The 27,162-nt window shown below is 50.3% G+C and overlaps 3 protein-coding genes and 1 long non-coding RNA gene across 6 annotated transcripts; 2 read left to right on the top strand and 2 right to left on the bottom strand.

The window, feature by feature from the left end:
- Nucleotides 1-52: 52 nt before the first annotated feature.
- Nucleotides 53-6,028, bottom strand: Rhoc (ras homolog family member C). Its single transcript, XM_042674819.1, has 5 exons — nt 5,951-6,028; nt 2,640-2,797; nt 1,819-1,939; nt 1,447-1,577; nt 53-637 (listed from the first exon to the last, which is right to left on the bottom strand). The coding sequence occupies exons 2-5, from the start codon at nt 2,793-2,795 to the stop codon at nt 464-466; spliced, it is 582 nt and encodes a 193-aa protein (XP_042530753.1). The 5' UTR covers nt 2,796-2,797; nt 5,951-6,028; the 3' UTR covers nt 53-463.
- LOC122104132 lies at nt 5,520-26,957 on the top strand. Its single transcript, XR_006146887.1, has 3 exons — nt 5,520-5,530; nt 15,471-15,475; nt 26,580-26,957. It is a non-coding gene; the product is annotated as an uncharacterized LOC122104132 (long non-coding RNA).
- Ppm1j (protein phosphatase, Mg2+/Mn2+ dependent 1J) lies at nt 9,244-14,564 on the bottom strand. 3 transcript variants are annotated; one of them, XM_042674771.1, is made up of 11 exons: nt 14,225-14,564; nt 12,878-12,995; nt 12,298-12,408; nt 12,121-12,198; nt 11,732-11,844; nt 11,172-11,256; nt 10,507-10,625; nt 10,258-10,321; nt 9,982-10,089; nt 9,678-9,829; nt 9,244-9,536 (listed from the first exon to the last, which is right to left on the bottom strand). In XM_042674771.1, the coding sequence occupies exons 1-11, from the start codon at nt 14,560-14,562 to the stop codon at nt 9,389-9,391; spliced, it is 1,434 nt and encodes a 477-aa protein (XP_042530705.1). In that variant the 5' UTR covers nt 14,563-14,564; the 3' UTR covers nt 9,244-9,388. The 3 variants fall into 3 exon arrangements, with proteins under 3 accessions (XP_042530705.1, XP_042530694.1, XP_042530714.1); XM_042674760.1 differs by having other exon boundaries at nt 12,121-12,408; XM_042674780.1 differs by lacking the exon at nt 9,678-9,829 and having other exon boundaries at nt 12,121-12,408.
- Tafa3 (TAFA chemokine like family member 3) lies at nt 20,554-23,840 on the top strand. The gene is made up of 4 exons (XM_042674824.1): nt 20,554-20,668; nt 21,332-21,481; nt 22,227-22,351; nt 23,642-23,840. The coding sequence occupies exons 1-4, from the start codon at nt 20,554-20,556 to the stop codon at nt 23,651-23,653; spliced, it is 402 nt and encodes a 133-aa protein (XP_042530758.1). The 3' UTR covers nt 23,654-23,840.
- Nucleotides 26,958-27,162: the final 205 nt, after the last annotated feature.

Below are 27,162 nucleotides of genomic sequence, written 5' to 3'. Positions count from 1 at the left end.
GCTAGGCTTGCAGCAAAATTAGGGACCAGGAAAGACAGAAAGATGCCACACATTAGAACCTGCAGCCTTTATTCATGCCCCTACCAAGTACAGTCAGAGACAAGGCCATGCCCAAAGCAGAAACCCCATTTCACCACCCTAGACATCAGAAGTGTATAAAGTGCTGGTGTGACTGTCCTTTGGGGAAGGCCACAGGGAACAGGAGCCTCACCCCTGGACCAAGGTAACAGGACCACAGATCCTGCTCAGGAAGGGTAGGACACGGGGCCAAGAAGTTCCCAGAAGACAGGGAAGGGGAAGAGGAGAACCCACCATCACCATTTGGAGCTGGGGAAATCTGATGCAGTCATGGGCAGATGCAAATTGCAAAGGAAGCCTTTAGTGCAGAATTCTACAAAGGTGGAGTTTGGGTGGGTGAGTAATTGGTTACTCCTGTGTAAAGAAGGGTTGGGAGGCCTTCGTCTCAAAGAATGGGACAGCCCCTCCGGCGCTTATTCTTGCGAACCTGAAGGCCAGCCCTTGTGGCCATCTCGAATACCTCCCGTACCCCTTCCTTGGTCTTGGCAGAACACTCAAGGTAGCCAAAGGCACTGATCCTATTTGCCATATCCCGGCCTTCCTCAGACCGAACAGGCTCCTGAGAAGACAGAAGATAAGAGAGGTTAAAGGGAGCTAGTGCTAGGCTTGCTTCTCCCAAGGATACCATTAATAAGTAGAACTTGACTGGAGAACTTGATCCAACCCCACAAAGCACCCAAGCCCTGGCCAGCCCAGGGTTTTCAGGCCAGGGACCTAAGACTACATTCTAAATCCTCCCAATCTATTCCCTCTCTTTCCATCCAGCTCCTACACCCTACCAAACAAGTGGCCACTCCCTAACCAATCTCCTTGACTTGATTCATACTGGAGCTGCCATATTTTTTCCTAACACCTGACATCCATCCCCAGTTTAAAGTATTGTCATAATTATCTTCCCAGTACAGTCCAACTTCTTCATCTTGGCAGCTTCCTCTGATAAAGTAATCCTCTGGCTGGAGAGCCACTTAGCACATCCCCAAATGGCTTCTGGCTCTTTCTCCCTCACTCTCTATGGACCTTCTTAGAGTGCCTTCTGTCTCCAGGTGTGCCACTGACACAGCTTGTATACTCCAAGGGACAGACAGCTGTCTCTGAGGACAAGGACTGTCTTAATAGGCCCAGTTTGGAAAACAGACTAAACTAGAAGAAATGAAGGAGCCACGTGACCTTGGACAAGTCACTTTTCTTGGTATTTAATCAGATACCAAGGGCTCTTCAGGTTCTTGCCATGGCGTAGACAAGGAGAAGATGACCAAAGTCAACTCTAAACACTGCGGACTCAACTAAGAAGGCTGCCTTTGGTACCAGTCTGCTACCCGTAAGAAGGTCCCTTCTCCCCCAAGGGTTCCTAGTATGTGGTCCATGCACCTGCTTCATCTTGGCCAGCTCTCTCCTGGTATGCTCATCTTGTCTCAGGTCCTTCTTATTCCCCACCAGGATGATGGGAACATTGGGGCAGAAGTGTTTCACTTCCGGAGTCCACTTCTCAGGAATGTTTTCTGCACAGACGTGTCCCAAATGGTGTCAGTATCTCCACTTAGCAAAAGGCCCCTGGTCTATCCATGGCAGTATCAGACTATTCAACATGGCAATTCCTTTTACTGCTCAAAACCCCTCCCATACCCCATCTTCCCCCAAGTTTTCCCCATGGCCACCGTTGCCACAGGAAGAATCCACCCCCACCCCAAACAGCCTCTGAAGATGGCTGATTCCAGGGGTCTCAATCCCACTGAAGCTCACCCAGGCTGTCAGGGCTGTCAATAGAGAAGCACATGAGGATGACATCAGTATCTGGGTAGGAGAGAGGCCGAAGGCGATCGTAATCTTCTTGTCCTGCTGTGTCCCACAGAGCCAACTCCACCTGACATACAAGGGCCAGTGAGTAGCTGGCCAGTGAGTAGGGTGCCAACCCTTTGCCACCCAGAGGGCCTCTCTTAAAACCATTGGTCTTTAAATTCATTGAACATCTATTGAGTACTGTCACACAACAAACTAAGCTCTAAAATAATCTAGTTTGAAGCTGGGTGCTGGTAGCTCATGCCTGTAATCCTAACTACCCAGGAGGCTGAGATTAAAGATCACTGTTGAAAGCCATCCTGGCAAAAAAGTCCTTGAGACTCTTTCCTCCAATTAACCAGCAAAAAGCCAGAAGTGGAGATGTGACTTAAGTGGTAGAGCAATAATAGCCTTGGGTAAAACAGCCAAGAAAGATTTAAGGCTCCAGTACTGCCATTACCCAGCTGCCCCTCTCCCACAAGCAGGTGTGAGCACTATTCGATTTCACCTTTCCATCAACTCTTTGGAGGGAGCTCTTGCTATCATCTCCATTTTGCAGTGTGTGTGTGTAAATCAAAAAACTTTGGTCCAGCTTAAACAGCCAGTATGTGGTAGAACCAGAGCATGCATCCAGATTATCTAAGGTTACAGTTTATCTTCCCCAACTTTGAACTGGTTCCAGGAAGGAGAATGAAGCAGATTAGTGTGGGCGGTAAAGAAGGACAAACTAGGCCCATACATGGCAAGGTGCCAAGGTAGTGTAGAAAGAGGTTCTTAGCCCTCACCTGCTTGCCGTCCACCTCAATGTCAGCGATATAGTTCTCAAAGACAGTAGGGACGTAGACCTCTGGGAACTGGTCTTTGCTGAAGACGATGAGGAGGCAGGTCTTTCCACAAGCACCATCTCCTACAATCACCAGCTTCTTCCGTATTGCAGCCATAGCTAGGGTGACAGACAACAAGCATAGGGGATTTGGGAGGGGAGAAAAAATAACTTTTTTTTTAAATTGTCAGAACAGGGGCTTAAACTCATCCTTAACTTTTTTGCTCAAGGCTGGTACTCTTATCATTTGACTTACAATTCAACGTCCAGCTTTTTGCTGGTTAACTGCAGATGAGTCTCATGGACCTTCCTGCACCAGCTGGCTTGGGATCTCAAGCTTCAGCTCTCAGCCTCCAGAGTAGCTAAGTTTTACAGCTATGAACCAATGGTTTCAGGCAAAGATCACTTCTAGGCTACCCTCTACCCCTCCACCCTTTTCCTTCCCCAGCCTTCAAGAAAGGAAAGGAGAAAAGTGGACTTGCCCAGGTACAGTCTTCCCAAAACCAATCCTGTAAGCAGAAGACCTTGGAATTCCTGGTCTCTGGTGAGGGGCATGTCTCCCCTTTGGGTTAGAATAGAGAAATGGGATGCAGAACAAGCCCAATACTTTAGAGCTAGAAAATGTGTTTCATTCATTCAGCTGGGGGACCCCAGACACCTAGGCTCCAAAAGAGCTTTTATCTGCTTTGCATAGGGGAGTTTTATGTGAGACTTCAGTTGTTAAAAGAATTTCAGGATTCTGATACATTTAAAGGTTACTAATCACTAAGATGCAATCTAGTACAGACTGTCCTGTGCAGTAGTCATGCCTGCCTCATCACAGGAATTCCTCTTCAAGACTAAAGACCAGCAGAACCAGATACAGGTAGTGGATGGGTAAGGCCAGACGTATTTGTAGCGTCCTTAGGTGTCCCACACTATGTTGGGCATTTGGATGAAAAGCTCCTCAGTCCCCAGGTACCTGCCAGGTGGATGGTATACTGCCCACAGTGACACACTTGGAAATTAAGACTCAGTAAAGGTTAGTCATGAGATTCAGAGTCTGGCACCTAATCTTCAGAGACAACACTCAAAGCGGGGCTGTGTGGCTGTAGTCTGTGCCATCTTTCCATGTCACTTCACAGGTGGAAAGGCGAGCAGAAGCAGTGAAATCCAAACAGAAGACAGTGGCAACAGCCAGCCGGCTTCCCTGGACTTACCCCACCCTCTCCCCAAAGCCTCCAGTCACACAAAGCAGGCTCAGTCCTGGCAGTGCCCACAGCTCTCTTGCATTCGGGCAGTCTGCACCCCCCTCCCCTTCCTCCCCGGCCTGGCACCAACACTAGGTCACTCAGCTCTCAGCAGGGGACAATGACCACACTGTAGGGAGCCACACATCCACCACAGCAGCGACTGAGAATCCACTTGAGAAATCACCTCCACCCACTCTGCCGCAGCCCCTTCCTTCTCCGGCCCAGCTCGCTCTTAGGCTCTACCCACCCCTCCCTGTGACTCAGGGGAGGGAATCAGCTTCCTTGAGTAGTAGGCCTGTGTCCCACTCCACAACACACAGGGACAAGCAGTTAGTTCCTCACACCTGCAGTTCATCACACCTTCACAGCTTGCTTCCCTCACTTCCTCCTTCCCTAGGGAAGGGCTGAAGCTCCTAAGCCAACAGTCCAAGAGGAAGAGGGAGGGCTGTTGAGCTGTTGGAAAAGGGGAGGGGGCTGGAGCCTGGGCTGGGAGGAGCCTCAAAAGAGACAAATGAGGCCAATCCCAGCACCACCCAGACAGGGAGCAGTTAAGCTGGGGAAGGTAATCTGATCTCAGCTCCAAACCTGGCTTTTTTTCTCTCAGTCCCACATCCTGTCAGGCTGAGCTGAACTGCTTTACTCAGGCATACCACCACCACCACTACTACCTCATGAACTCACCACCCGCCCTTTAGGAAGCAGAACTCTCCAGCCCCAGGCTGATTCTCCTCAACCAGGATCTCATCTCTACACACACACACATTCAAAAAACTGCAAGTGGGGAAGAGGACATGAATCACAGAGAATTTATAGGAGTTGAGAGTACACTGGCACGCTCTCCCCCACCACAAAGAGACTCTCTGATGGAACCCCAGAAGGCAGTCAAGAAGGCATCCAGCCTGCCGCTGCCAGCAGGCTCTCTCCAAAGAGGGGTCCTTTGGAAGTCTACCCGGTAACTGTGGTCCATTTGTAGGATTTCTTCCAACCCCAACTGTACAGATAGGCTGGCAATAGTTCCAACCACGAGTGGACAGTGCTGCTACAAGTCAATCACTGTGCTAAATACACAATTATGGTCACTTAAGTGTAAGTGTGCACTGCGGGACCCCAGGAAGGCAGCTGGCATCAGATGGGTAGCAGTAGAGGCCAGAACTGGGGTCAGTGACATGCATTAAGTGGCCTGATAGCCCAGCCCAGTTAGAAGACTTTCTTGGTTAGGCCAAAAGACAGGAGCTGGCAACCTAGGCCAGGCCAGTAGGCACAAGGCCAAGATGGCAAGACAACAGCTCCCTGTGAGAGGCAACCCCCATGGATCTGCTCCACTGACCCTAAAAGGGACAACGAAATCTCACTTTGGGCCTGGAGTGGAGTCTGGAGAGGGGCCTGGAACGTCTGGAAACTTCCCTGAGACAAGATACTGTGGATCTTCTAGCTCTTTCCTCAACCATTCTCCAGATAACCCAGGGGGGCCCTGTACCCTGCCTGCTTGCTTCTCGGGAAGTCTGGGGAAGGAATCGGTCCTTTGGAGATCGCTCTTCCTCCCCTTTAAAGCCACAAGTGTGGGAAGCTCTGGGCCTCGGATTCCCCGATGCAAGAGAGTCTTTTAGCTTGGTTTGGGAGTGTGAAGGAAGGACAAGAATTTTACACACACAAACACACAGAGGATCCCCCTCGGTCCCCCCCACCCCAGCATCCGAGGCAGCGACAGACCCCCTCGGCTGTCAGTCCCCACGGGCCACACCCGCCCCATTCCCGCTCCCACCACCCTCCCGGCCTGGGGGAGCTCCCACCCCAGCCGGCCCCGGCCCCACGTCGGGCCGCCCCGCCGGAGCGGGAGCGCGGGAGGCCAGGAGAGAGCGGGGGTGGTCGAACCCCACAGGAGAGAACCCCTGCCCGGCAGTTACCGGGGTTCCGTGCTTCCGCTTGGGGAGGGGGCGCAACCCCTCTCCCCGACCGCGCCCCGAGCTCCATTCCCTGGGAACAGCGCACGCCGGGGAAGGAGCACCGGGGACGCCCCGCCACCCCGCCCCCACCCCAGTACCTTCTGCTCGGCCGGCTCCAGCTGCGCGGCCGGCGCCGGAGGCTGCGACTGACCGGGGCGGGCTGGAGGGGGCGCCCCGCCCTCGCGGGCTGGGGCGGGCCCGGCAGGGGGAGGGTCGGGGGGGCGGCCCTGAGCTCGGCCCGCCCCTGCCTCTGCCCCCGGCCACGGCGGGCGCTGCCCCGGGGTGGCACGGAGAGATGCCCCGGCAGAGAAGGAAGGGGCGGCGATCGGGGGTGTGGGGGAAGCCGGAGCGCCCCACCCCACACCCCGAGGATTTACCCTGGGCCCCGCCTTCCAGCCCCTCGGGGCGGACCGGCGTCGGGAAAGTTGAGAGGCTCCGGGAGAGGGGTCAGGAAGGGCGAGGCTGCCCTCCGGCGGCCAAACAGCCCCACTCGGGCCTCGGGAGATGGGGATGGGGCGAGCGCGCAGGGGACGCGCCGCCGCCGCGCGCGCGGAGCCCAGGCCGAGCCGGGACGGCCGGAGGCAGTCCCAGCCTTTGAAGGCCTCAGGATCTACCCGTCCTGACCACCATTCTGTTCTGTCTCCCGAGTCCTGTCCTTCCGAATCCAGCTCCTACGTAGTTTTCAGAGCCCCCCCCCCCACCCCCGTGGAAAGGCTTCCGGCTCCCCGCTGGGAACTCTCCCCACTCCGGATCTATTACCGTGCCATTACTATTGCTCCACCGACTGGCGCGTTGCACAGGGTATTCACCTACCCTGAGGAGGTGGAGAGAGGCGAGGAAGTCTGCCAACCTTTTATTAGCTTGTGCTTAATATGCTTCATAGCTGAACTGGGAAAGTAGTTGAGATGTAGCCTAGTAGTGGAGTGATTGCCTGGCATGGGTTGGGTTCACATCACCTGTATGGCCACCAGCATTGGCAGCATTGTAATTCCAACACAGGGAGGCTGAGGTAGGTGGGTTTCCAGTTCATATAGGCAGCCTAGACTAAAGAGTAAATTCAAGATCATCCTGGGTTTTATTGTGAGACCCGGAGTCAAAAAGAAAGAGGAAGGGAGAGAGGAAAGAAGAGAGGGAGTAAGGGAGAGAGGGAAGAAGGTAGGAAACTAACAAAAGTGGCTCTGCAAATGTTTGCAATCTGTGACAGCAAGAATTGCAAGTTGGGCCTGTGTTGTCTTCCCTTGCCTATCACTGCCTAGCCAGTATGGGGCACATATTTAATGAATGCATGTTAGAAGACATATAGATCTTAAAAACCTGATACTGTACATCTAATTTTTTTTTTTAAAAAAGGAAATTGGGGCACAGAGCAATTTGCTCACCAGACCTCTGTGTGTGTGTGTATGTGTGTGTGTGTGTGTACTGATGCTTGACTCTGCTTAATGTTCTTGCTTAGCTAGTACTCTACCATGTGAGCCATGCCACTTCTTGCTTCCAGCTTTTTTTGCTAGTTAGTTGGTGCTAAGAATGTCATTGATTTGTCTGCCTGAGTTGGCTCCAAACCTCCATAGTAAGATCTCAGGCTTCTGAGTAGCTAGGATTATGGGCTTGAACCACCAGTGCTCTAACAGGCCTCTTAATATGCTCAATGAACTTTTATTGTGAACTGAACATTAGGTGCCAAGGTGAATTTCTGCCTTCAAACCATTTACAGCCTAAAGAATAAAGACAGGGGCTGGGAATGTGGCTTAGTGGTAGAGTGCTTGCCTAGCATGCATGAAGCCCTGGGTCTGATTCTTAGTACCACATAAACTAAAAATTAAAAAAAAAAGCAAAGAAGTAAAATTAAAAGAGGAAAAAAAATCAAATATTAAAAAAATAAAGACAATTCCAAGATAGCTAACGTTTATTAAATTATTACATGGACCTTGCTCTACATACTCACAACTCAACTGATAGCAACCTTAGAAAGCAGCACTGTGATCTGCTTGATACTGCAAAAGGGAGTCTCAAAGGGCTTACAGAGCCAATGTCAAGTCTGGCACCAGAATCTAAACAGCTGGACTCTGGAGTCTCTGCTCTTTAACTTCTACTTCTGTAGCTCTTTGATAAGCTGTTATAATCCAGGAGGTAATTGCCATGAAGGGCATGCATGGGCTGTGGAATGCCCAGTCCTGGACAGGTGAAGTATTCAAGAAAAAGGAATGTGTAGATTTTAAATAAAGTTGGAGCCACTACAGGCCCACAGGGCTCTGGGAATTCCAGAAGAGCAGTGATGGTGGTGGTGAGGATCTTCATGAAACTAGAGAAGGCTATAATAGATAGCTAGATAATGAAGGTCTTATGTGACAGTCTTACAGAACAGTCTCAGGGACTGAATATAAATTCTGTTCTAGTTATAATAAAGAGCGGTTAAAGTTAAGAAGCTTATTTAATAAAAAAAAAAACTAAGGTGACAATGGAAGTGATGGTATGTGGGCAAATACCATTTTTTAAATATATAATCAAGGTCAGGCATCGTTCATGCCTGCAATTCCAGCTGCTCCAGAGGTGGAGATTGAGGGGTTCATGGTTTAAGCCCAGCCCAGGGAAAAAAAGCAAGACATGTGGGAGGTCCAGAAGGATTGAAACCTAGGACAACCTGCGTGTGTATGAGGAGGCAGGGGGAGACATGTGAGATCTTACCCAAAAACTAAACAAATTTAAAAAGGGCTAAGGGCATGGATCAAGTGGTAGAGTGCCTAGCAAGAATGAGGCTAAGAGTTCAGACTCCAGTAGCTATATATGTACAACAGTACAGTCAGGCATTCCTCAATGGTGAGGGTGTTATGAAAAATTCATTGGTGATTTCATTGTGTGACCAGCATACCATATAGCATATTTATACAAGTGGAACCACCTAGTACACACCTAGGTTATCTGGTATATACTGTCATATATGCAGGTGATTTATTGAAACATGGCTCACTTCCTGATAGTAACCAAGTCCAATATTTCTAACTTGAGCAGCCAAGTTGGTGCCCACTGAGAGGATGAAGGAGAAGGGCCATATTTATGGGAGGAAATGACAAGTTCAGTTTGAGGTATGTTGAGGCACGTTGAGGCTGTCTCCTGTCTAGATGTGTGGGAGATAACTGGGATATATGAATCTATAAAAGGTTCAGCTGGAAACAAGAAGGCAGATGGATGAAGTCACAGAGATTGATGCAAGTACTCCCAGCAAATGCAGGAAGTGGGAAGAGGGCATAACAGAAGACAGGCCTAGAGAAACATAGGACTGTTAATATTCTTTCTATCACTCCAAAGAGTTTTTTCCATACTTTTCAGTGTTTAGTCAGAGAAAATAAAGACACACACACGTATACACACACACACACACACACACACACACACACAACTTTATCCATCTGGTTTATTTGCCAATAGCTGTAAATGACCACTAAGGAAGAGTTAAGGAGACAACTTCAGAATTTGGACTGGGAGAGGGGTAGGTATGAAGAGGCTAGGATGGTAGTAGGAACAATGGGGTTGTGAGCCCCTCAGGAGTAATTGCCTGGCCCTCCCAGGGGGATAACGAAGACTGAGATGTCATCCCCGGAACCCAGCTTGTTGTTTGGGAGACGCCAGCCACGATCCCGGGGGGTGCCCCGGGCCCCCAAGACCAGAGCTTGGGCCAGAGCTGTATACCTGCCAGGAGCACATGTGCACACTCATGTTCTAACATGTATATGAGAAGCCAGATACAAAGGCCCACAAGTAGGCCTTACTTCCCTTTGCCCTTCTGTCACCATTTGCCATCCCCTCATCACTAGGCCATGCAGCCCCTACCTGCTGGGGTCATTGGGCTCATAGGCCGACAGCACCCTGTCCACAGTGGTGGCTACCTCAGAGTCATTGGTGACATCCCACAAACCATCAGTTCCCAGGACTAACACATCATCTGGACAGTGCTCATACTGTGTCAGGTCATATACTTGTACCTGATGGGAAAGGAGTAGCAAGAACTGAGCTGTGGGGTTTGGGATTTGCAGTTCAGATTAAGAGACCTTGGGTGTGAGCCAGCTTGAGGAACATCCCTTCTCCCTGCCCCGCGCAGCCCCCCCCCCTGCCTGAGTAAAGATGGAGTGCTCACCTCAGGAAAGCAGGAGAGGAAGGGCTTGATGGGCAGGGTGGAACTGCAGACCTTAAGGTTGTGGTCTCCCAAGCCCCGGGTCACCCCTATGGTGGCCATCACCCGGGCCTGAGGGAAATGATGAGGGGTGCTGCTATTTCGGCCTTTCACAGACTCTCCGAAAACTATAGATCCCTCCCATCCTCTACCCTGGGCTAGAGCCTATACCTTCTTAGACAAATGAAAGCGGGCCCACTGCCCTCTCCCACCCCCTCCCACCTCTACTATGGAGTTTACCTTTTTGCCTTCCCCACACACCAGAGGAAATCTGAGATCCTCCAGTTCGATCTTTTTGTAGGCCCTAGGGAAGGGGGAACAGAGGAAGCATCACTGTGCAGCCAAACTCCTCTTCACTAGTGGTTGCACACCCCTCCTTGGAAGGACCGCATCCCCCCCACCCCCCCAGGCATCAGCTTCCACCTAGCTGCTGGTGAGGGACTGGTTGTGTTGTCATGGGAACAGCCCCAGCTCTGAGGGAAGTGTTACCAGCCAGTCATGTTCTGGTCCCTGTAAAGCATCCTCTGGCCCAGCTCCTTGGGCTGAACTCTGCGGGGGAACTCGAGGTGGGTGAATTCACTGCCCAGCAGCTCTGGTTTCAGGAAGCCCTGAAGAGGTTGGGAAGGGCCAGTCAGAGCACAAGGATGGCATATTACATTCATGACACCCTGGTACAACATACAAATGATGTTAATTATAGTAGATCTTTATATAAAGTTTGCCACATGCCACACACTGTTTGAATGTTAACATATGTTAACTCATTCACACCTCACACCAACTCATGATATACAGAGGTTAATGTAATTGTCAAAAGTTCCCACTATTAGCAAAACATAGAAACCAGGATGTGATCCCAGGCAGAGTTAATGTGTTGAAGAACAAAACCCTACTGAGTCAAGGGCCTTTGCTGTTCCTTTATCCCACTTCTGACTGTACTCTCTTTCTCAGCTGGAGTCACAGTATGGACACAGGGCCAGCCAGGCTCCTTCCTACTACATTATCCCACCAGCTCAGCCCTGCTCTCCACAGTCCACACAGCTGCCCTGTCCCCAGAAAGCTTTGATATGGGTGTCAGGGCTATGAGAGTTCTTAGGGACACAGTGAAGAGGTAAAGCCTCAAAGAATGGGCATAAGGAGTTTGTCCTACTTACAAGTAGCTGAAGCCGCTGCCGCTCGGTCTCCGGGGTAAACTCCCTGGACATAGGAATGACTTCACCATTCCGGACAATGATGGCTCTGAACAGAGACAGAAAAGGTTCTCCTAGCCAGGCACTAGTGGCTCATCCCTATAACCCTAGCTTTTCAGGAGGCTGAGATTGAGGATTGTGGTTCACAGCTAGCCCTGGCAGAAAAGTCTATGAGACTCTTATCTCCAATAAACCACCAAAAAGGCCAGAGGTGGAGCTGTGGCTCAAGTGGCACAGCACTAGTTTTGAACAGAAGAAGCTCAGGAACAGTGTCCAGGCCCTGAGCTCAAGCCTCAGTACTGGCACCAAAACAAACAAACAAAGCTCTCCTCAGCCCTCTTTGTTGAAGTTTCAGAAAGATCAAACCCTTCTAATAATTACCTTTAGGATTCCTCACCTGGACCCCATCTTTCCTCTTCTCTCCCCTTTGATCTTTTATTTTAGCCTCCACCACCTCACTCTCTCTATCCTATCATCTGAGAGGTTGTGGCCCCTTATAACCACTTTCAAAGTTCTCTTCATACCTGCTATCACCTGCATTGGCCACATACACCTTGCCTAGCAGATACACCACAACAAGTGCACAGCAGCCCCCATCCACTTGGTAGCCACGACGCTCCTGGGCCATCTGTTCATCCTGCCAAGTGAGGAAGGGTCAAAGGAGAGTGGAAGAAGAACTTGCAGGCACATGATTACTCTCCCCACACCCATCTGCAGAAATCATCTGGCTCAAACAGCCCATACAGGGAAAGGAGCAATACACAGGACGGAGGGAGTATCCCTTCCCTTCCCTTGAGAACCAAGCTTCACATAGGCTCTCAAAGGTGTTACACATTCTCAGTACCACTCCTTGAGCCTAGAGTGAACCCGAGTGTCTGCCTAGCGGGCCCTTAGCCTAGGCCTACCCACTTACCATGAGCTGGAAGGCATTCTCAATGGCTCCTATTACCAGGCTCTCGTGGGTCACTTCCTTCTGTGAAGACCAGCAGGACTGAGGGCCAACCAGGTGAGAGGTATTGGAGTAACTTGGAGACCCTGGGGTGGATGGGAGGCAGAGAGGAGGTGGCAAGGGGTCCTGAAGTATGTCTACCAGATCCTTTAGCTGTTCCTGGATGTGACGATGCAGGAGCCGGGAGGCCATTTCTGCAGCTCCACCTCCAGCATGCCCATCAAACAAACCCCAGTAGTAGAAGCAGAATCCCTGGTAGAAAAAAAATTGAGGGAGGGAGAGAGAATAAAACTACCATCCATATAAACATCAGTGAGGCAAACAGCTTGTGATGAAGGGCAAGTTAGATTTATTCACTTATTCATGCAGGGTCTACATAAATAATACAAGAAAGAGGACAAAGAGTCCCTGTCTGTGATTAAGTCATCCACAAATACATAAACACCTGCATTTTTTTTTTTCTTGGTGGTATTAGGGTTTGAACTCTGAGCTCATGCTTGCTAGGCAGATACTCTACCACTTGATTCCCAGCCCCAGCCCAAAGCATCTGTATTTTAAGAGGAAAAGGAAACATTTATACAAACATGGTGGAATTTCACAAAGCAAAGCCATGTGAGGCTTTGCCATATGGGAAGCCTAGTGAATTATGTGGCAGCTCTTCTACGTGTCTCAGGTTTAAAACTAGATGCCTAGATGCCTAGAAAAGAGGGCCAAGGCTTACCTGACTTTGGCTAGCCTCTCTAGGGGCCCCTGTAACACTCCTCCTCTGGCTGTCCACGTACACCACTTCACAGCAAGCCTGGTCCTCATTGTGCCGGCTCTTGCCAGCATTGATGACCCTGCCAGGCCAGAGTGACCACATTAGGTTGGACACCAGACCAGATCCCGGAATAACCCCCTACTTTAGTAGACACACACATCCTTTTCTGGCCTGCTGGCTAAGCTTAGAAAGGTCACAGCTGCCTGGGATGGAGGCCAGAGAGAAGAGAAGGGAGGGCCAGCAAGGAGTACAGTCTGGGTGACAGGCCCTTCCACCTCCTAGAAAGGGTGGTGGCAGCACCTGTGGGTCTAGTTCCCCCATCCTTGGCAAAGGTGGCTTCCGGAGTGGTGCTGCTGGGGGAGGGGCCATATAGAAGCAGGAAGTTGTCCTTCTTTCTGACCAAGACCCTCCATCCCCTCCTAATTTCCATCAGTCCTTTTGTCCTCACCATGCTGCACCATCTCTCTAAAGCCCTGCAGCCAACCAAAGTTCTGCCCCACTGGCAATGGGGAAGGGCTCCCTAGGAGGGGGAAAGAGGGATTGAAATAGACTAGATGTGTGACCACACCTGGACTGGGCAAGAACCATGCAACCACAGACTCCTCCAGCTGAAGGGCTAAAGCCAACTCCCTCCCAGACCTCAGGGGGCAGGGGGGGGGGGGGCGGGCTTGGCTTTCCCAGCAGGTGTATTACAAATACACTTAGCCTGGGAGCAAGAGGCCAGCCGACCAACCAGCGTCTACTTTCTTGTCCCACCAGTGCAAGTCTCGGGGTGGCGCCCCCCACCCCCCCTCCCCTGTCCCGGGAAGGCAGCGGCCTCCTGGTGTCGCGGGCTATTTCTGGGTGTGGAGGGGGAGGGGAACGGTAAGAGGGACAGGGAACTGGGACGCTGCGCCCAGGAAGCCGGTTAGCGAATCTTTTCAACCACCATTTCCCTATAAGAAGGAAACTAGCTTCTTCTGGAACCTTTCCTCCCCTAGCCTTGAAATTGCCGACTTGCAACTAAGAACTGGCTAACTGATCCCAAGCGGCGCCCCCCTCCCCTCCCCCCCGGTCCCCGCCGCCCTCCCGTGTGTGGGAGGGAACCCGGTCCTGATGCAGCCACGATGATCCACGAGCTGCAAGGTCCTGACGAAGGTGATTCCGGCTGCCCCGACTGGAGAGAGGGATGGAAGCGGGTGCGATCCCCCGGGAAGGTCCTGGCCCAGACCGCCGCGCCGGGGACACATCCCAGTACCCCAGATGCCGAGCTGGGGAGGGGTGCGAGTCCCGTGCTGCTCGGGATGCCCCAGGGAGGGGGGCGCTCACTCGGCGTAGCCCGTGCTCCAAGGCAGGCGGCGACCTGTGTCCGGGGGGCTCTGCACCACCCGGCCCGCGTGGTCGTCGGCGCGTCGCAGCCCCCGCGGACTCAGCTGCAGAAAGGTCGGTCTGGAGAAGCTCGCGCGAGCCTCCGGGGTCTTCGCTGGCGCCCCGCTGCCGCTGCCGCTCGCGGTCCCGGGCTTGGCAGGCGGGCTCTTGGGCGCTCCTGGAGCGGCTGCCGGCGACTCGGAGGTTGCACTGGGCGAGTCCGGGGATTTGGGGCGCGGAGGCGCAGCGCCTCCGGAGCTCACCAGGTGCGCCACGGCCGAGCGCACTCGGTTTAGCATGCTGCCTCCCTGCCCCGCCCTCCGCATGGCCCCGCCCTCCGCGTGGCCCCGCCCTCCGCGTGGCCCCGCCCCGCCCAGGCCCCGCCCCTAGGGCTCCGAGTGGGCGGAGCTCTATCGGGGGGGGGGGTACTTTCACTGGCTCTGGGCCACCCCGGGAACCGCCCCGCTGGTTCTGAGCCTCTGCCCCACCCTCTCCCGGCTGTGTCGCACCCTGGTTTCTCAAAGGAATAATCGGGGTCTGTTGTGGGAAGTGGGTGGAGGCAGGGAAACAGTATTGCAGTCCGGTTGAGTGAGACATCAGTAGACTTTTCCAATTGTGACGGGGGTGGTCCCTCCCTTGGGGGACCGGTGTGTGAGGAGCCGATGACCTCAGCACAAAACAGCCACTTCAGGGCCCCTGGGTGTGAAGCACCTGGTGTGACTCCACCTCTGGTTGAAGTCGCCCAGATCAGCGACGTCCGTGAGCTGGTGCTTCACCCAGGGATGAGTGGGTGCCACTCTGGGCGCAGCCCATCTTTCTGGATCGGGCTGCTGGGGTAAATTCCTAGGCTCTTGAAAGCCGTGTTCTCTCTGAAGGCCATCTTCACATCCGGGAGAGTGGTTGACACTCCCACCCCGCTTTCTTTGCCAGAACCTTTTCCTTCATAGTTAGACTTCCTTGTCTATTATTTTGTGGTAAAGAGAACAAAATCACGATTTATTGAGGACTTACTGCACACTAGGCCTTACACAACAAAGACGTTCCACTGCCCACTAACATGGATGAGGCTGGACGGGACGCCTCTGTCATTTTATGTGACTTACCCTAAGAGATCATACAGCCACTCGGAAATTCATGCTCTATCTGCCACCTGATACCCAAACAAGGTTCTGACCTAAGAACCAAGTGATTTCTTTGGACTGAAGAGGAAGTGTTAGGAAGGAGAGGATGACCAGATGGATTCATGCTCTCTCAAACCACTTGAAGAGAGATTGAGAGTAGATTCCAGATGTTGAGCAAGTTCTCTGGCTGACACCAGGGGGAGACAGAGGCCAAACTAAACACTTGACAAAAGTGGAAAAGCCCACTCCTTGGAAGACTATAGGAGGGTAGTATAGAGCTAAGACATGAAAAGCTCTATCCTTAAGCTTGGTGTCAAGGAGTTGGTCACCCGGAGTTCAGAGACACCTGGCTCCCAACACAGTACAAATGAGGGCAAGTTATTGTCCTAACACCAAGGGAGGCTGTTAGGGACCACTGGCAACTGATGCATGGTTGTGACTCAATTTAGGTTCTATCCACTGGGTGCTTCCTGACCATATCCCACTCTGCTCTCCAGGCTAAACTGTCCCAAGAAGGGATGGCTTTCTTGGCAGCTCATAAGTAAACTCCTACAATGGTCCTTCAGATGTGTATAGTTGCTGTACTAATCCCTGTACTTTAGGTAGAAAGAGCCAGAAAAATGAAGTCACAAACAGAAAAAAAAAAATTAGAAACAAAAACAGAGCAGCAAAGGCAGCTGGGGACAAAGAACACACTGCTATGATGGGCGTTCTGTTTGAGAAAATCAGCCAGCTCTGATAAATGGCATCACATCAGCAGGGAGCCAAAGACTGAAGGATAAAAAGCACATAACCCGTGGCTATTTTTATTATTCAGTGTTTCTGGGACAGTTTACTTACTGCATCTCAGTGTCACCCAGCTTCCTATCCCTTGCTCTTTACACCAAGGTGTGGCTGTTAAAGTGGGCCACAGAACTAGAAGACCCCTGACTCCAGCACTAGATCAGCCAACAAGAAAGCCCATGATTTCTTGGGTTCTAGTCCCCAGCTATACCCAAACCCCTGGGCTCTCCTCTCCCTGAGCCTTGTAGCTTTCCTAGAGTCATCATATCTCTTGAACTCTCAGACCTGGCAAGGAGGTCATCACCTTGCCTCATTCCCTCAGGCAGTCGAAGTGAGAGGAGACGGGGGAGGAGGGAGGCAGACTTGTGGGTGCTTTCATTGCTGAGAGTTAACATACTTTATTGAGTGATCTGTTCATATGGGAGCACAAGGCCTGAGCCAGAGAGAGACAGGACAGATTTGAGATAGGCCTTTTATCCCAAGGCTCAACACTAACCCCTAGCCCCCCTCAACACACACACACACACACACACACACACACACACACACACACACACACACACTATCCCCAAAACCCTCTTAGCGAAGAAACACCTGTTTCCTGTGAAGAGACAAATGAACAAAACATCTCTGCCCCCCCCTTGTGTCAGATAACATCCATATCCAAAATATAACCCTGTAAAGAATGACACAATCGAATATATTACAGTTTTCCTGATGAAGAAAGTTCCAGAAGCTTCCTGAAGCTAATAAACACTCTAAGTAGCATTTGAAGAAGAACTGAATTGTATTTAATGAGTGTAGATGTAAATTGAAATAGCAGCTTGCAAGTACTGAATTGAACAGAGGCTTTCTAGAGTCTTCAAAACTCAGAAACACATGCAAGTCTGGGTGAGGACTCCTCACTCCCAGCCCTTTTCCCTTCCACCTCCCCTGAGCCTGCAGAACTAGGGATCTAATCCTAGGGTGGCAGTGTGGAAAGACTCGCTCCAAGCTGTCCTGGTCTGCACCCGTGAGCTGTCCATCAGCATGGGACTCAAGCTCTTTTCTCTTCTCCTGTCCTGTGCCGCCAGGGGCCGCTGCGTGCAGGCTGTCCCCGCCGAGCACCCCTCCTACTAGCTTAAGGAGTTGGCAGAGCCCTGGGGGTCGGAGCAGCCTGGCGACCCCAGGCTAGGAGACAGTGGCTGCGCGCTTCCCGACAGAGCTGCGCAGTCCCCGCCTGCAGGAGCGGAGCCCGGAGCGCCCCGGTGTCCGGAACCAATCACACTGGGTGAGGGATGCCAGCTTAAGTAGCACCCCGCGGTGCTCGCCGCGCAGCAACGCGGTCACAGACTAGGACAGCGCTTCTTAGGAAGGACAGCACCTAAACTTGCAGCGAGCTTTGCAGAGTCTTAATCCTTTGTGCAAAAGCAGAAAAGACCTCAAGCCAGCAAGTTGGATCATGAGGGGCAGGTAGGTCTCGGGTGTGGGGACCCAGAATTTGCAGGGCGCTGAATGGGGGCGGGAACAGGTGGGGAGAAGTCTCAGGTACTTCGTTGGTCCACATCCTTACTCTCTTTCTGGTCTGTAGGCTGATCCATCAGTCTCACCCACAGTCTGCATTGGAGCTTGGGGCCAATGGGCTGGGAAACTAAAACAGAGAATGAAAGCTGATGAAAGAAATCCCAGAAGCATCTTTTCTAGTGCCGTTTAAGGGAGTGAACAGAATGCCAGAGATCCTGCCTTCCCATGCCCCTCTCTATCCCAGGTGGATTAGATTGGAGCCTGTGACCACTCAGAGAAATAGCATCTCCTAAGAGAACACCAATTTACATCTGTAATGGTCAGCATGAGAGTTCCTGAAGGCAGGGTGAGGAAGAAGCTACTCAGAATAACAGCCCATGGTGATGGGTGGGAGTTGTCTGCCCATGGGCACACCCTTCCTGTGGGTGTTGGCATCACTTCTTCCATCTGCCATTGCCCCTTTATGCCTGAGACCTGGACACAGGATACTTTGTCTTTCCTGGGCCTCCTAGCCTGTGAGTTTTACTTCTGTCTCTGTTGGAGGTTGAACCAAGAGAGAAAAGAGAATAAAGAGGCTCTTGGGGGATTGTAGCCTCCGAGGCTCAGAAACTGTGGCACCCCCATTCTATTCCTGGAGGAGACGGGAATGACTGCAGAATTAAGCCAAATCTATTTGAGTCCTTGAAGCAATGGTTTGGGGGGGGGGGAGGAAGTTATGATAAAGAAGATTCAGGGCCCCCTGGAATCTCCCTAGTGGCCTCTTCCAGTGTGATCAGATGGATTCTGCTGAGAAACCCATCTTTGACCCTTAAGTCTGTCCCAAGACCTGAGAGATGACACCACTGATTCTTAGGCCCCACCCACCCCTGCTTTACTCCTAGGGCAGAGAAATTCCTGGCCACTTGTCTCAGGCTTGCCTGAGTCTATAAGAACCCCTCATGTGCTTCAGGCAGAAAGACTCTGCCCTTATCCTGGGAATAGCTTCAGAACTGACTCTACTGGCGTGCCCAGCCCACCCCCTTCTCCTCTCCCAAACTTTCCTTCACCCTCTCTGGAGGCCTGGACTCTCTCTGTTCCTTACAATCCCTCAAAACTCTTTTCCACTTGTCAAGGTAGAGTCAGTCTGAGGCCAGCAGATGAGCAAACAGAAGCTGAAACATCTCCAACAAGGTAAGTGGGGAAGCAAAGATGGGAAGTGAGGAAGAGCAGAGGCAGAGAACAAGTCAGCATCTAAAGAATCCTAGCATTTGGGTTTGGCTCCTTGTATTCCTGGGACTCTGTTGGCATTTGAGGTGGGGGAATGATTAGCAACGCTCACAGGAGACTGGCAACCCCCCCTCCCTCAAGAGCCCACTCAGTCCTCCACTCTGTCACAGGCTGAGGCAATGACCCAGGCCAACCCCTGAGCTCAAAAAAGGCCCCTATTCCTCCCTGGCTCTGTGACTGGGCAGCTACTCTGTGTTCTTCTTTCCTGGGATTCCTTAGTTTCTAACTTCGTTTTGGGAGGCCTGATTTGGTTTGATGGAGAATGGAAGAGAAGTAATAGAGAAGAACAGAGGCAAAGGGCAGAGGACTTGGGGGAGCTGCTGGTCTCTGGCCTCTGCTACCACTGCTGCGAGGTCTTAGGCCTATTAGCTTTTGTTTCATTTCTTCCTCTTTAAGTTTAATTTTTAACTTTAACTTTTATTTAAATGAAATTGAACTGCGACTACATTCCTAAGGTTTGAAACTCAAATAGTATGAAAAATTGAGAGAAAAATAATCTACCTCTTGCTCTCAAATCCAGCCACCCAGTTTCATTTCTTAGTGGCAAACATTGTTGGCTTTGTGTACCCTTTCCAGAGGTAGTTTATGCACATTAAACAAGAGAGATAGCCCCTCCCCTTTATACATAACATTCTTTGTTGTTGTTGTTGGTTGTGAATCTTGAACTCTGGGCCTGGGCACTGTCCCTGAGCTCTTTAGCTCAAGGTGAGCACTGTACTACTAGAGCCACAGCGCCATTTCCGGTGGTTAATTAGAGATAAGACTCTCACAGACTTTCCTTGCCCGGGCTGGCTTTGAACTGCATTCTCAGATCTCAGCCTCCTGAGTAGCTAGGATTACAGGCATGAGCCACTGGCACCCGGCTTACATAACATTCTATACGTAACATTTTATATAACATTCTATACAGTTACTTTCCCCAACCCCTAGTTTTGTGTGTGTGTGTGTGTGTGTGTGTGTGTGTGTGTGTGTGTGTGCTAGTACTAGGGTTTGAATTCAGGGCCTGGGTGCTCTTAAGGCTCATGTTCTACCACTTGAGCCACCTCCACTTCCAGCTTTTTAATGGTTAATTGGAAATAAGGGTCTCATGGACTTTCTGTTTTGTTTTCGAATTGTGATTCTCAGACTCAGCTTCCTTAGTAGCTAGGATTACAGGTGTGAGCCATTAATGCTTATTTATTTTTTTAACAGTTGTGTGGAAAGGACTACATTTGTATAGCCTATACACTGTATCCAGCCAGTCCTTTACTGATGCTTCACCCATCTGTAAAATACATATAACAAGTCTGCTTTGTGAGATGATTATGAAGGATTTAAGATCATGCATGCAAAGTGTCTGGGTCAAGAGCTCAAAGAATGGGAGTCAGCGGCATTGTTCTGGTTCCTTCTGGTTCCTTCTCCCCAAGACCCATCTGAAATGTTATCTCCTTCACAGTCTCTTCCTCATTACCCCCAGGCCTCTGGTAGCACGTACTCTGTCCTACGCTGACTTCATTCCAGGCTGCAAGTTGCTGGGCACCAGGTATGCATCCTGCCCACCATTGTGTTTCCCGGAGGGCATGGCACGGAGGAGCCACCTGCCTTGAGCAAAGCAGGATATGCACTTCTCTCTACAGGATGAGTGAGAGGTTCGCATGGAACTGGAGCCCGGGTGGCTGGCTGCTGGCCTTGTGCGTGGCCTGGCTGTGGACCCGCCTGGCCTTGGCTTCTTTGCAGCCTTCACCTGCCACAGGTTTGAGGGAGGTGTGGGGCTCGGAGAAGAGCTTCCCGGGACACCCTACCCCATTCCACATAGCAGGCAGATCTGAGGTAGAGTAAAACGCACAGATTTCAGGGGCTGACTCCTCTGATCATTACCCAGGACACTCTGTCCTCTTCTCCACCTGGCCAGAGAAGGCCTGGGATGGCTCCTTCCGGGTTGGAAGGTGTTCTGTAGCAAGAGAGAGAAAGAGGACCTTGCATGAGGGCTTAAGTCTAGCCTCCTGGCCTAATTCTGAGGTTTTCCTTCTGGGATGGCTAAAGCCTGTGTAAGCGGATGATCCCTTTCACGCATTGTAAGCCCTGGGGCCCTTTGCTCTAACCCTGAGAAAGCCTAAAGGTGGGGGCTGGTGTAGGACTCCACTTTCTTCTGCCTAAAGACTAGGCTCTGACAAAGGGTGATTGATGAGTGTGGCCTTGCTAGGGAGGAAGAGGAAGGTTTCGTTCACGTCCTCTACCTGGAAATCTTCCTGTCCTCTCTCCCCTTTCCACCACCTGCTATTACTAAGCCACAGCCCTGGGAATCTCTTAAATAGCACCTCCCTCCCAAGCAGGGAGGAGGTGCTTGAGGACCACCTGGGTTGGTGGGAGGGGTGCAAGTCTTGGGGCCTGATCTTGTGTGCCTTGGCCTCATCAGTCCTCGAAAAGCAGGGCACGTGTGAAGTAATTGCTGCTCACCGCTGCTGCAACCAGAACCGCATTGAGGAGCGCTCTCAGACTGTCAAATGCTCCTGTCTTTCTGGCCAGGTGGCTGGCACTACACGGGCAAAGCCTTCCTGCGTGGATGGTGAGTAACCAGGGCCTGGCCGGCGGGTGGGGAGGCCCTGAGCAGAGATAAGGAGGTTGTGTTCAGGCCTTGCCATCTGTTGGGGATCCAATTTCATCCTCATCAGGGCTTTCATGATCAGAGTCTCAAACGGTGGGGCACCCTCTGAGGGACAGGAGGGCAGATGTGGACATCTCTGTGTCATGGATGCAGAAAGCTCTTGTTACAGCCTCTGTGCCACTCTATCCACCCTCTGGCGCATGCGCACATACGCATTCCGGTACTCCTCCAAAGGGGGCCCTCTTCCATGTGCTGCCTCTTCTCAGCCAGGCCTTTATCTTCTCCTCATGAAGACACTGGATCCTGACCCCTGTTCTTACCTCTCCATCCATCCTCTGCTCACTGTGCTCATGCACGGCAGCTTGTACACTCCTGGACACAGCTCCCACACTTGCTTACATGCTGTACACCAGTGTGAGGAGGGATGCTGAAGATTATGCCTTTGTGTGAATGGCCTGGCTGCCTTCGAGGCGGCTTCCCCCACTTCCATCCTCCCTTGCTGTCTTTGACGCAAGGCAGATCCATGTGATGAAGCTCAGGCCTCTGCTTGAGCACAGGGCTGTCTTTCCAGACTCCCTAGAGTAAGGGGAAGAGAATGGAAGTTCAGGGCTCAAAGCCAAATGTATGCCTTTTTTCTGGGACCCCTCAGAACCACTGCCGTGCTTGAAAAGAGCTTAGAACTGGTTTTCTGCCTCCTGCTCCCCAGCCTCCATTGTCCTGCAGAGGTGGTGGTGTCAGATGGAGCCCTGCCTGCCTGGGGAGGAGTGTAAGGTGCTTCCCGACCTGTCAGGATGGAGTTGTAGCAGTGGACACAAAGTCAAAACCACCAAGGTATCGGGATGGACATGTCATCTTCTTTCTTACTTGGGGGGCAGCAAAGGGGATTCTGAAGCCCTTGGAGGTCCAGGAGAACAGGGTCACTAGGTGAGAATTGTGAGCCACGACAATATATCTCAAGAAAATCCCTCTGGATCTGTCCTGATTCTGGGAGGGCTTGACATCCAAACTCCAGTGTGTCTTTCTGGGAAAATTCTTGATGTTACATATGCTTTTGTTTCTTTCTCTGTGTGTTTGCCTTCAGAAACTGCCAGGTGTAGAAAGACAAAGTGGAGGCAGGTGTTGGTGGTACATGCCTGTAATCTCAGTACTCCAGAATCTGAGGCATTAGAACCCTAAGTGACCCAGTGAGTTACAGGCTAGCGTGGCTACAGAGTGAGACTGTGACTCAACAAACAAGACCAAACCAAAACAAGAATTGGGGAAATTGCCTAAATAATTCAGGAAAGTCTCTCTCCAGCCTGAATCCCACTACAGTAGCCAGCTCTGTCTGTTGCTGCCTCTGCCATGGATTCTCATCAACCCTCACCTCACTGCCATGATGATCAGCTTCCTGAAGTTTAGATCTATCTTTCTCTAGTCAAATTGCTCTGTCTGCTGTGACAGCACTCAAGAAGAATATTTTCATGGTTTGCTGCCTGCCCCACAAAACAAGGGGTAATTAAAATTTTATCAAACTCTTCAACAATTCCATGCGTGTCATGGTTAATTAGTTGCATTATGTTGTTATTACCATGTATACAGAGGAGTGACACTCCAGGACAAGCCATGGCACAGCTTTTCTTCCCCACAACAAACACAAACAAACAAAACCAGAGAAGAAAAGGGCAGGATCCAGGGTTCTGAAGAAAGCAGTGATTTTTCTAAAGCACAGAACAAAAGCAGTTGTGGCAAGAAAAAAAAACATCAACTGGATATAAAGCAGACTATCTGATCTGTAGGTAGGGAAGAGAAACAGGCATTTGGAGTATATTTAAGGCTAGAAGAGAGTGAGGCCTGGCACAGAGGTTAGAACATTTGTTATCCTGTTATAGATCTGGGGTTGTAGCCTGAAAAGTGAATGGCTATGTTTGCCATTTGTGTAGTGAGTCCAGTTGTGAGGCATTTTAGTTTGTGTTTATATAGACTCCCAGGCTCCCTTTCCCAACTTGAGTGTCTTTAGGAGGAGACAACCAGGATGAGTGACCTTCTAAGTGACTTGTATTTCATGGGGGAGTCTCTGCATGCTGGGATTACCCCCAATGACTTCTCTAACCTTTATCTACCCTATCACTTGCTCCTTAGGTCACCCGATAGCTCTTGTGGGGAATCATGGCTGGATGGAGTCCTGGACTGAAGAACAATATCCAGTTTTTAGCCAGCAAACATGGGGATTCACTTACCTGAACATGGACTCCATGCCACATGTAGCATCTGTCTTTCCTGGGTATTTCAGTACTGTGAAGAAATGGATGGATTTGAAACCACATACCTGGGGATCTATGTTCTCTTGGAGACAAATAATGTCAAGACACCATTCCTGCCCTTGAGGAATATCCAGTCAAGTTGGAGAGTGAATGACAGACAACTTAGACTTCTGAGCCACCTGCTGTGGACATGGTACAGTTTTGAGGATGAAACTCCCATAGTGCTTCAGCCAACCCTTGGCCACAGGGCACAAAGACTTAGATGTCGTATTCTTCTTCCTTGCATCCTATCCCTCCAGGCAGTCTTGAATCTCCAACAAGCTGCTAACACCTTATAGGAAACACTGACCCAACTATAAACCAGGCCAATGGGATCTCATTTAGAAGAGGTTGGATTGGCTTAGGAGTAGGAAAGCAAAGATGAAACTACACAGCTCTCCAGCCAAACATTGAGAGGAATGGCCTAGTTTGGGCTGTTCACTGAATGAGTGACAGATACGACCTTAAAATCACCCTACCCCAACACCTTAGATTTTTGTTTGCTTTTTTAACATGAGGAAACAGAGTCATAGAATAATGAGTGATTTGCCCCAAAGCTCATAGTTCCCACATCTCTTAAGACTGGCACTTAGTCTAATGTGGATATTAGGATTTCAGTTTGGGCCTTCCCTCTTTATTTTTTTCAGGTATTAAACCCTGCAAAGTATTGACTAGTCAGGAGCAGTATTTATCTTGAGAGATGCTCAAAATGGGTCTTTGGTCAAGATCACAGTTCTATTAGAACTCATCCAGAATGCCCCTCAAAGATGTGGAGATGCTTGATTTCTACTCTTCCCTTAGTACCCAAATTCTAAATAAGCCCCATAACAGCCCAGAGGTCTCTCAGCCCAGTTACAGTTATGGTCTCTGAGCTGTCATCCCAGTACCCTGCCAGGACTCATTTTTTTCTGGAGCCTTTGTGTTGTAACTCTCAGAAGCATTAGATCAAGGAGAGTTGGGGTGTGTAGGTCAGCACCCCTTTCCTGCAGAGGCCCTGCTCAGCAGGGGGAGTGGTAGGTTGGACCTCTGGCCAGGATTAAGGCCAGAAGTCAGGCTAGTATTCCAGGTGGTATAGGGGCAATGCACTGGCTTACAGGAATTGTCATGGCCTTAGGGATTAGGGGGTCATTAGAGACCTGGATGGTGTTGAATTCTGTCCTTCAGAGAAGCCCATCGAATGATGGTGTGGAGCTGAGTCTCTCTCCTTCCCTTTGTGCCTCCTTCCTCTTGCAGTAGACCCAAGGCTGACATCTCCCTTCTTCACCCCACCCTGCTGAACTTTCTGGTTTTTGTTTTTGTTAATGGAGTGAACAGTGGTCCAGTTTCTCACTGAACTAGAAATGTTAAAACTCCAACTAATAAAATCACTGCTCATAGATGACTTATGGGGTTGGGTAGCCAAGGAGAGGGTTAAAGGCTCCCATTGTCTCCTTCAACACTGGAGAATGGAGGTCAGAGGAGAGACAAATGGGTTGGCAAAGCTTTTCTGTAAAGAGCCTGAGAGTAAATATTGTACGCTTTGCAGACCATGTAAGTCCTTGTTGCATAGTCTTCATTGTTACTGGTTTTCCTTTCATTTTGTTTCAGAAACCTCTCAGAAATGTAAAATCCATTCTTAACTTAAAATCAGATTCTAGCCCCTTTTCAGCAAGTTGCCAACCCCAGGGAACCTTTCAAGTCCTGGGATGGCCTCCAGCTTCCCGGCCTGCCCCATGTGAAGGAGAAACCTGAGCTCAGGGTTGGGACAGGTTTTGTTTTTCTCATAATGCTCCTTGAGAGATAGGCAAGTGAATTATTTAGGCTACAAATGAGACAGCTTTAGCAATCCAACTAAAAGCCTGCTTGCTGTCCTGGAGGCTGGAATGTGGGCTTCTCTGTTTCTCCCTGTTCTGGAGATCCTCTCCTCCTGCTCATCTGTATTATCCACACGAGCTAGAGATGAGCCTGAGAGCATCAGAACCATGCTGCATAAACTCTCCTGAGCTGCCAGCCCCGGCTAGCTCCCCACAAGCCCTACCTCCATCAACATCCTGGCTCTTATCTTCCCTGAGCACCCACATCTCCACTTCCAGAGTGACATAGGGTCACTCACTGATTTAACTCCTCAGAGCCTCATTCCCTCCTGACCTATTCATATTTCTTTGGTGAGCTTCAGGGTTGGGTATTTCTTACATGGTAAGAAAAGCCTCTCACAGAAGAGGGTCTGATGAGAAGGGCAACAAGAGTTGTTTCCTGAGTTTTGCTTTACGATGGAATCAAAGCTGTAGGTTTTCAAGTGATTACAATGGCAAACAGACAAAGTTCCTAGAAGTGTTGGTCTTCCTTTTCTTCTGTTGGTGATGGGATCTCAGAGCCTTTGAAATTGCTGCTCCCCTCTCCCCTCATCTGTGCAGGTCTTAGGGTGGTTACATTCTGCAGATCAAGTGGCCAGCTTCTACTGGCCTCCTGGCAGTTTTCTTTTTTTCTTCTTTCCTTCCTCCCTCCCTCTATCTCCCTTTCTCCTTCTCCCTCCCTCCTCCAGGTGGCTTAAAATCAGGGCCTCATGCTCTTGCTTGGCTATTACATTCAAAGCTGGCGCTCTACCACTTGAGCAACACTTCCACTTCCATGTTTTTTTGATGGCTAATTGGAAATAAGAGTCTCACAGACTTTTCTATCCCATCTGGCTTCAAATTTTCATCCTCAGGTCTCAGACTCTTAACTAAGTAGGATTGCAAGCATGAATTGGTAGCACCTAGCTTTTCTGGCAATTTTATTAAAGTTTTTTTGGGTGATAGCCTAATTAATGACTCCAGATAGTCTCATGGGGTTAAGACTTCAGCTTTCTGAAAATCAAAAGCTTATAGCAGAGTGATTTTAGGTGCTATATTTGATAGAGAAAGTGGCTCAGAGAGGTTAGGTAATGTGCCTAAAGTGACACAGCAAATTGGTGACATGTACTGCCCAATAATACAGATAACTTGTTCTTTTCACTACTGCACATCATCTCTAGCCTCAGAACAGATGAAACCCTGGAAAGAGGCCAGATTACAGTATGGATGAATGTGAAAGTGTCATTCTAGAATCGTCCAATGCTATAAGTACAAGGGACAGAAAAGAGAATCGTACATTGTATAAATACCAAAAGAGGAAAGAAGACAAGAAGGAAAAGTTGATATTATTTAGTTAGACCATCAAAACACCAACACAGGGCTGAAGGTATGACTCAAGTGGTAGAGTGCCTGCCTAGCAGCATAAGATTGTGAGTAGTTCTTTCTCTCTCTCTCTTTCTCTCTCACACACACAGAGTAAAATATTAAAAACACTGATGTACATAAAAAAGTGATTGACTCTTGACCTTTCTGAAGAGGAAGAATGGAG

Source organism: Dipodomys spectabilis, unplaced genomic scaffold (assembly GCF_019054845.1).
Source record: "Dipodomys spectabilis isolate Male_0828 unplaced genomic scaffold, ASM1905484v1 ptg000002l, whole genome shotgun sequence".
In the NCBI taxonomy this organism is placed as follows: domain Eukaryota; kingdom Metazoa; phylum Chordata; class Mammalia; order Rodentia; family Heteromyidae; genus Dipodomys; species Dipodomys spectabilis.
This window is presented reverse-complemented; position numbering and strand designations above follow the sequence as displayed.